This window comes from Sphaerodactylus townsendi, linkage group LG02 (assembly GCF_021028975.2).
Source record: "Sphaerodactylus townsendi isolate TG3544 linkage group LG02, MPM_Stown_v2.3, whole genome shotgun sequence".
Lineage (NCBI taxonomy): Eukaryota > Metazoa > Chordata > Lepidosauria > Squamata > Sphaerodactylidae > Sphaerodactylus > Sphaerodactylus townsendi.
Window position 1 is genome coordinate 142,335,040 of NC_059426.1, and position 8,772 is coordinate 142,343,811.

The 8,772-nt window shown below is 45.9% G+C and overlaps 1 protein-coding gene across 1 annotated transcript; it reads left to right on the forward strand.

The window, feature by feature from the left end:
- Positions 1 to 735: 735 nt before the first annotated feature.
- FOS (Fos proto-oncogene, AP-1 transcription factor subunit) lies at positions 736 to 4,235 on the forward strand. The gene is made up of 4 exons (XM_048486212.1): positions 736 to 1,061; positions 1,712 to 1,957; positions 2,468 to 2,575; positions 2,705 to 4,235. Exons 1-4 carry the CDS (start codon positions 921 to 923, stop codon positions 3,320 to 3,322), a joined length of 1,113 nt encoding a protein of 370 aa, XP_048342169.1. The 5' UTR covers positions 736 to 920; the 3' UTR covers positions 3,323 to 4,235.
- The last annotated feature ends 4,537 nt before the right edge of the window (positions 4,236 to 8,772 follow it).

Sequence of the window (8,772 nt, forward strand, 5' to 3'; positions counted from 1 at the left end):
CTGACTGACAGTATGTAGCATATCAGATTTCTTTTCATCTTCGGTACTATATCCCTTTTGAATCTGACACACTTTGACAGGTATTTCCTCTCACAGACCTGCACATTCAGGTGAAATGAAGCAATACCTGAAATTCAAGGGCTCGTGCAGTGATCCGAGCGTAAGAAAATCAGAAAAGCAAAGAACTCCTGAGCCAAGATTTCGATGACCCTCCTCCTGATGGGCTCAATCGACAATTGCGGCTCTGTCTCTTTAAGGCGTTCTTTTAATGTCTGGTCATCAGTAAACGGACAGGACCGAATCTGCATGCATAACCCGTTGCTGCGGCTATTGCTTTTACTGCCCGCTCCCCCTGCCGTCGCCACAGGCACGCAGCAGTTCTCCTGGCTGCAGCCCTGGAGCAGTTCCCGTCAGTCACACCCCTTTGCACAGGATGTATACCATATAAGGATATCTGCGTCAGTGGGTTCCCGAGCTTAGACTGTACCACATCGCAAAGGGGGGTTGCCAGTTACTTTCTTCGCCTATGAAGGTTCGGATCCCCTTCAAACCTTCTCCATTATCATCACGACACTTCGCGGAATACTTGTTGATGTTAAGAGCCTCCGTCGCTGTGGCGGGGACTTTGGGCTGCCTCAAAGGCGGAGCGTCTTCCGTGTGGCACCCCTCTTGCGACTTATTCGTAATTCGTGACGTATACGTAATTCAGAAAGCTTGCCGAGTAGAGAATAAAAGGCGAAGGTACCGCACTTTACTCCAACAGCAGAGCTAACTCGAGTGACTGGAGCGGGCAAGGAAAGAGTCGTGGCTGAGGCATACAAGTAACCTGTGCTCCTGGCCAAAAGAACCGCTCAGTTCGGATACTCATCTGGGGTAGCTACATCGACCCGAAGGGTTTGTACGTTCCCAGGCTATCCGACATGATGTATCAGGGCTTCACCGCTGACTACGACGCGGCTTCCTCACGCTGCAGCAGCGCTTCTCCGGCTGGAGATAGCCTCACCTACTATCCATCCCCAGCGGACTCCTTCTCCAGCATGGGCTCGCCTGTCAACGGACAGGTGAGGAATCGGGATACTGCTAAGTGTCTGTGTGGTGTTGGGAGAAATCTTTTGGCTGTTTAACCATAATTATAGGACAGAGGCAGCTCTTCTAGCAGAGGCTTGGAAGAGCTGAGCTGGCACATACAGTGTATGTTTTTTTCTCCCTACAGGTTTCAGTGTGTATATGTATATAACTGTTTAAATCTACTGAACTGTATAGGAAAGAAAATATGTATTGTCAGTATAATATGACTTTCATATGATAATACATATACAATATGTATATGTTTTATCAGTATAAACCCCGGCGCTATGATGGTGGGGGGGGGGAGGGAGGGAGGGGGGGCGGTGGTGGTACTGGCCCAGGCTGTACGCTGCTGCGGGTGCGTAAAGCCGTTTCATTGATAAAAACGCGGCTTCATTCAGGAGACTCCTAAGCGGCGCTTGCGTCACCGCAGACGTCAGAGATATTTATAACAACCCCCTGTTCATGTGTAGTCTGATGATGGCAGCAGCAGCGTCCAAGCCAATCTGGCCCTAGGGATTGCAGGCCCGGCTCAAAATAGCGCACCCGCCTCGCGGGCACAGAGACCTGTCATAAGCGTGCATTGCATTGCACCCGTCCCGTGACTGTTACTAACCCGAGACGTCGCCTTGCATTTTCCCAGGACTTCTGCACCGACCTATCTGCTTCCAGCGCCAACTTCGTCCCCACCGTGACTGCCATTTCCACAAGTCCGGACTTGCAATGGATGGTTCAGCCCACCCTGATCTCTTCGGTGGCTCCTTCCCAGAACCGAACCCATCCCTACGGTCTCCCTGCTCCTTCCAGCGCCGCCTACCCCAGGAACGGCATGGTCAAGACCGCGGGAAGCAGAGGGCAAAGCATTGGCAGGAGGGGCAAAATTGAACAGGTGAGCAGGCAGCGTTTGACTTAGAAGGCTCTGGTGACCGCTCAGGACAGATCGGGTAGAGATCGAAAGGGTTTGGAGCTAGGGACTCTTTCTGATGGGGAGGGGAGTAGTAAAATCACTGACTGGCTGGTCCCTTCCAACTAAACGCTGGTGGGGATCATGACCCTTGAGTTATTAACAGGGCAAACCTTGTGAGCGTTTTCCTGGCAGTCAGCCCCATTGAAAGGATTCTGAATAGACCTATTTAGGAGTGCCCTGTAAGGCTGCAATCTTATGCATGCTTAACGTGGGAGTAAGCCCCATTGAACACAGCGCGGCTTACTTATATATAAGTAGGCATGGCTAACATTTATGCCGCACGACACGAGTGGTGGGAACTAGTCCAGCAGTCTGCTTGGGAATTCCTCTTAAGGCGCGCAGATCTGTCTGACTGATCTGAACGGGAGACAGGAAATGAACTTTTGGGGTTCAGGCACCGGAGGCTGACGGTCGCGCTTCTTCTTTCCGCAGCTGACGCCAGAAGAGGAGGAAAAAAGGCGGATCCGGCGGGAAAGGAACAAGATGGCAGCTGCTAAGTGCCGCAACCGGAGGAGGGAATTGACGGACACCCTTCAAGCGGTGAGTGTCCCCGAGCCAGGCAGTGGGGGTGGGTGGGTCTCCTTCTGTCTGTCCCGCCTGGTGCTGCTTGCTCGGGCCTCTTTTTCCCACGGGACTGACTTGCCCCGCCCTCCCTTTCTGTGCCTGCAGGAGACGGACCAGCTGGAGGAAGAGAAGTCCTCGCTGCAAAACGAGATCGCCAACTTGCTCAAGGAGAAGGAGAAGCTCGAATTCATCCTGGCCGCGCATCGCCCCGCCTGCAAGATCCCGGAGGAGCTCCAGTTCTCCGAGGAGCTGGCCGCCGCCTCCTCGCTGGATCTGCTGGCCGACGTGCCCGGGTCCAGCAGCTCCCCCGAGTCCGAGGAAGAGGCCTTCGCGCTGCCGCTGCTGCACGAGCCGATCCCGGCCGAGCCGGCCAAGGAGAGCAACTGCCTGGACCTGAAGGCCGAGCCCTTCGACGACTTCCTCTTCTCGCGCCCGGCCCGCGAGACTCCGCGCTCGGTGCCGGACGTGGACCTGTCTGGCTCGTCGTCTTTCTACGCGGCGGACTGGGAGCCCCTCGGGGCGGCGGCCAGCGTGGACCTGGAGCCGCTCTGCACCCCGGTGGTGACCTGCACGCCCTGCCCCAGCACTTACACCACCTCCTTCGTCTTCACCTACCCGGAGACCGACTCCTTCCCGAGCTGCGCCGCCGCGCACAGGAAGGGCAGCAGCAGCAACGAGCCCTCCTCCGACTCGCTCAGCTCGCCCACCCTGCTGGCCTTGTGAAGGGGCTGCCGCGTGCTGCTGGTGCAGAAATCCCCGCGGGGGCCGGGGGCGTTGTTGTCGCCGTGCAAGCCGGACCCCTGATCGATCCTCTTTGCTGCTGCTGCTGCTGCCTGCATGGCGCCTGAGGCCGCGAAGGAGCCCCTCTCTTCTTCCCGTGGAGCTGCCGGATCTCCCGCAAGGCCTGGGGAAGGCAAAGCGCCTCCGCCCCGGCGGCTGCTAGGAGCAGCCCATCTGGAGTGGAAGGACTTTGTCGCGAAGGGACTGCTCTGCAGCCTGCCGTCCGGCCTGATACCTCTTCCAGAGATGTAGCAAAATATCGCATGGAATTTCTGTCTTGTCCCCCACCCATGAGAACCGGTAGTTTTTGTAGCATGTCGAACATGGCTGGGTTGGTGACTCTCCCCTTCCCTTCCTTTCCTTTAATATTCACTAGCATTAACTAATTAATCTGTTGGTTTAAATGACTGGAAGTTTAATATGGTGCTGGGTATCTTCAACTCGTATCTAGTGCAGCTGATTAACAATAACTACTGTGTTCCTGGCAATATCGTGTTTTTGATGACTTAGAAATGACCCGACTTTAAACTGCGAAAAAAGAGACTATTTTATTTTCTAGTAGATGAATAAATAGCTATGTTGTCCATGTACTATAGTTCTCCTTGTACATCAATGTTCATTGTAACTTTGACTGATCATGCATTGTTGAAGTGGTCTGAGATTGTTGATTGGTTTTGGAATAAGTTTTCCATGAAAACGTTTTTATTGTGTGTTTAATTTATTTATGGAGATATTTATATTTTTATTTTTTTCTACCTTGAGGTATTGACATGTGGAAAGTGAATTTGTATGAATTTTAAGCATTGTTGGCTTAGTGTTCAAGACACTGTCAATAAATCATTTAAGCTGAATGCTACAGACACCGTGTCATCTATTTACTACATTTCTCAGTAGATTTACACTGATTACATGGGAGGATAATTTAGCACCATACTGGGCCCAAATATACTTTGGTTTTCTCCAGACACAGAAAGTTAGAAATGGCACGAACTTCTTTTTCTTTACGTACTTTTCTTCAACCCAATCATAATTCATAAAATGTGCTACACATACTTTCAATCCAGTTCAATTTTCTAAGCAACTACTGGTGCTCAGTTCCATATTTAGGATTACATAACAGTTTAATAGTCCAATTCTATGAAACTTTATTTAGAAGTATGCTGTTTAGTGGAATGTACTCACAGTTAGGTGTTAACATTGCCACCTTGCATAAACTTAAGTTCTTTCTTGGGAAGGAACATGAGCTCAATTATCAGTAAGTGGAGGCAGTTAAATAACTCTTTTGTAGAGTAGAGAAATTGTACTTCCTTCAGGCATGTGATTATTTCTGTTCAGATAATTTCTCTTTCGTCACATCGGGCTTCCTGTTTTGTTTCCTTTTCCCTGAGTGTATCTGACTGATCTTTTATCTTCATTTCCTTCAGATACTCAGTCTTTCATTTTCCTTTAGCTCATGTCTTTTATCCTCCCCAAAAATACACCTGTGGAAAGATGAAAAAAAAGAGTCTTTTTATAATAAACATACATCATTGGGAGCCCCACAACTGATTTAAATGCTTGACTGCTTTCTTGAATACTCAGGGTAAAGCAATACTCAGGGTAAAGCAATTTCCAAACTCCTTTCAAAACTAAATAAAGCTTAACATGTTACATTGAGTGTCATGGTTGAAATCTGAGCCTGGATTTTCCAGGTCCAAATGCAACACTCAAACCACTATGAAATACTATTACGTGTTGTACCAAATCTATTCTAGTCAAAGTTCTGAAGCCTGTAACTTACTGTTACGAAGGTCAGGTCTTTTCAGTCAGCTTAACAATTGTGCCACATAAGAACTGGTCTGATCCCTTTGTTCATAGCTCCTAGTTGAAATGTTGTGAAGAAAAGCACTGGTGGTACAGTTCAGACTGGCGAGTGTAGCACCAAATAATTGGTGGTGGTGGAAAGTGCGGTCATACAGCAGTTACCCTATGGTGATCCCTGGTGCGGTTTTCATGGCAAGAGACAGAGGAGGTTTGCCATTGCTTGCTGTTGTGTAGCAATCCTGGTATTAATCCATTCATACTTCTTCCTAAACTTCCCCTCTCCACCAACCTACACATGTTACATATATTTGGTGTTAAAGTTATGGACTAGCCTAGCAGTCCCCAAACTTTTTGAGCCTATGGGCACCTTTGACACAGCACTGTGGGCGCTGCAAAAAAGGCTGACAACATGGCTGCACAAAAATGACTGCTGCAAGCGGAGGAGCCAGCCACAGGATGATTGCCACAGCTTTACTTCAGACACACAGTAAAGATTATTGTGCTGTGGTGCTTCACAGCCCCTCAAATTTCCAATAGTTGTTCAAACCCTTGCTGGGCAAAGGCTCCACCTGACCCACCCATTTCCTAAAAACTCCTGGAAGGCACCCAACGAGGTGCGAGTAAGCACTGTGGCATCCACAGGCAGCATATTTTCGACCCCTGTACTTGACATTCTGAAATCACAAGATATTTCTGGTTTAACCATATTCACAATTTCTTGAGGGGTAAACATAAGCATTTTTTCACTGGTCATCTCCAGTGGTGAATTGGAGATACATTACTGGTTATCTCCAATGGTGAATTGTAGATCCATTACTGTCTGAGGAAGAAATATTGATGGGGGGGGGGGAGATGTTATAGAGTCTTGTAACTTTTTGGGGGGAGGTGTATGCAAACAAGAGTAAAATCCCATGGCATGCTCAGACTACGTTACATAAAAGAAAGAAAATCTAGGGTTTCTACACAGAAGCAGGTGACACCAAATGGCAACCCCTCCCTGAATGCCTCTTGCCTTGAAACCCCTACAGGATTGGCATAAGTCAGCTGCAACTTGACAGGGGAAAAAAAGAACAGAAATACCAGTCTCTTCACATTGAAAAAAAGAACAGCATGACTCTTGTACTCTACTGAGTGCAAATGTTTGCACCAGACTACTTTAAAAACTGGTTTTATCAATGCAACTTAATTCAGTTTACATGTTAAACTTGAAAACAAGAACTGGTTACTACTGACAAATGAAATCAAATATACAATAAAGTTGGGTAGACTGAAGTTAAACACATTGCATGACACCTACAGATTATTGGACAATGATAGAAAAATCCCATGTGGTGTAGGAAGTCTGATGTTTCTCTTTCCCTTTTCAACAGAACAGCTCTGGAGGTCTGACTTGTGCATAGAAATAGCTTCTAGGTGCCATTGATATGTTTAGAAATACATCTGAAACATTCAGGCTGATGTTAAGATTTGCTATACCAGCAAATACTCAGGATGGAATTCACTGACTACTGGGAACTTGTAATAGTATCGGTCATTCTATTTCCAAGGCATCATGTAGTCAGAAATGATGGATGCACCTTAAGCCTTCATTTGTATTCAAGATGTTCTGTACAGAAGTAATGACATTGTTGGCTTTTTGTGGCAACTACCTTGGTCATGCGGTTTTTATATTCTGGCTTGCAGAGAGAACTTTTTCTCTACCCTGTAATACACTGGAGACAACTAACGATGCTAAAAATAATCGATGCAGAACAGATAAGAAAAAATACTTCTGAACTGAATGAGTGCTTAAATTGTGGCATTCACTGCCAGTGGATCAACTTATGGCTATTATAGGAGATGGCTGTAAAAGGAGTTGACAGATTTGTGGAGGACAGATCCATCAATTGTCACTAGCCATGAAAATTAAAAGGAATCTTCACATCCTCAAGTGGTAAGCTTCCTAATACAAGTGCTAGTGGGCAAGATCATGGGAAACTGTGACCTCTATACCCTATTTGTTGACCCTGCATCAAACAAGATGCTGAGCTAGGTGGACCATGGCTCTGATCCAACAGGATTCCTCCTCTTATTTTCTTATAGTTACTAGAGAGGTGAAGAATCCAATATACATAATTCTACACTGTTTGCAGAAGGAAGGGAGCCATTCTTGCATCAAGCAGCATGTTGTATTACCCCCCCCCCCCCAAAAAAAGGGGGGCAGCTTAGCAAGGGCATCCCTGAGAAGCATAAGGATGAAACCCTACCCTCAGTGACTATAATTTTCTTTTTAAAATAGCTTTTATTGAAAATTAATAGAAATACAATTTGTACATTCGTATTTTAATTTCATACATTCCGTTTCATATAGTTAAAATTATGTTGTCTCCCTTTATTGGGAGTTTCGTACATAAACTTCCTATTCAGAAGACTTCTCTCCTGATTGTAGTGACTATAATTTTCTTTAATGTGATTCTGAGGAATGAATTTTTTAATCTACTCCCCGCTCATTGTGCTTCCGAGTTTTGTTCTGTTCTAGAAACTGAACATGGACTAGGAGGAGCACCAGAAATTACGCTACCAGCGAAGAAAGTCAGAGTACGATATTTACAAAATAAAAGCTTCTTTACAAACAAAATAGAGCATATCCTTTCAGTATTTTTTCCTGAATCTTCTGGTGGATGCATGAGCCACTCTGCAGCAGCTGGAAAACTAGTAGTTGATGGAGATCTAGGTGAGGCTAGTATGTGCTTTCAAATAATCATTTATATATGACACTCCTGCACGTTGTTATGCATAATTCTTATGCAAAACTTGGAAATGTATGATCCAGATTATCTAGAGTAACCATATATTCTGGCTCCAGTAGGGACCCAGAATGGCTTGCCTCATTCTCTTCTCCTTCCTTGTGTCCTCATAACAAGCATATGTGATAGGTGAGGCTGAGAGAGTGCCTAGCCCAAGGTCACTCAGCAAGCTTCCATGGTAGAGTGAGGATTCAAACCTGGGTCTCCCAGATCCTAGTCCAAAACTTTAACCATTACCCCATATTGGCTATTTATCCTAGTACTTTGATGTTAAAATCATGCATATTCTTTCAACAAAAACTGCAGAAGTGACATATGTATTTTAAATCAGAAGAATAATTTGATCAGCGTGAAAACTTCATGTATTTTTTAACATCAGGGCATTCTTGCACGGTCTAGGAGAAGGTAGGAACAGAAACAGGGACTGATGTACAGTTTAAATCAGTATTCATGGAATAACTAGACACCTTGCATAGTACAATCTTAGGCTCATTCCACACATGCAGAATAATGCACTTTCAAACTGCTTTCAGTGCTCTTTGAAGCTGTGCGGAATGGCAAAATCCACTTGCAAACAGTTGTGAAAGTGGTTTGAAAATGCATTATTTTGTGTGTGCAGAATGGGCCTTAGATTTAAAAAAAATTTATTTAGATGTATTCCTTGCCTTTTACAACAGTCTCAGAGTGGGTTACCATGCTTATTCAGAAATAAGTCCCAATCAGCTCACTAAGATTTGCTATTTAGTAATTATGGATATATTTTTCATTAGTGTGAATCTCCAAACCGTGATGATGAAATGATCA

Excerpts from the sequence above, each read along its gene's own strand:
- FOS (XM_048486212.1), top strand. The coding sequence starts at position 921 with ATGATGTATCAGGGCTTCACCGCTGACTACGACGCGGCTTCCTCACGC. Across the intron at positions 1,062-1,711 it reads GCTCGCCTGTCAACGGACAG|GACTTCTGCACCGACCTATC; the intron begins GTGAGGAATCGG and ends GCATTTTCCCAG. Across the intron at positions 2,576-2,704 it reads TGACGGACACCCTTCAAGCG|GAGACGGACCAGCTGGAGGA; the intron begins GTGAGTGTCCCC and ends CTGTGCCTGCAG.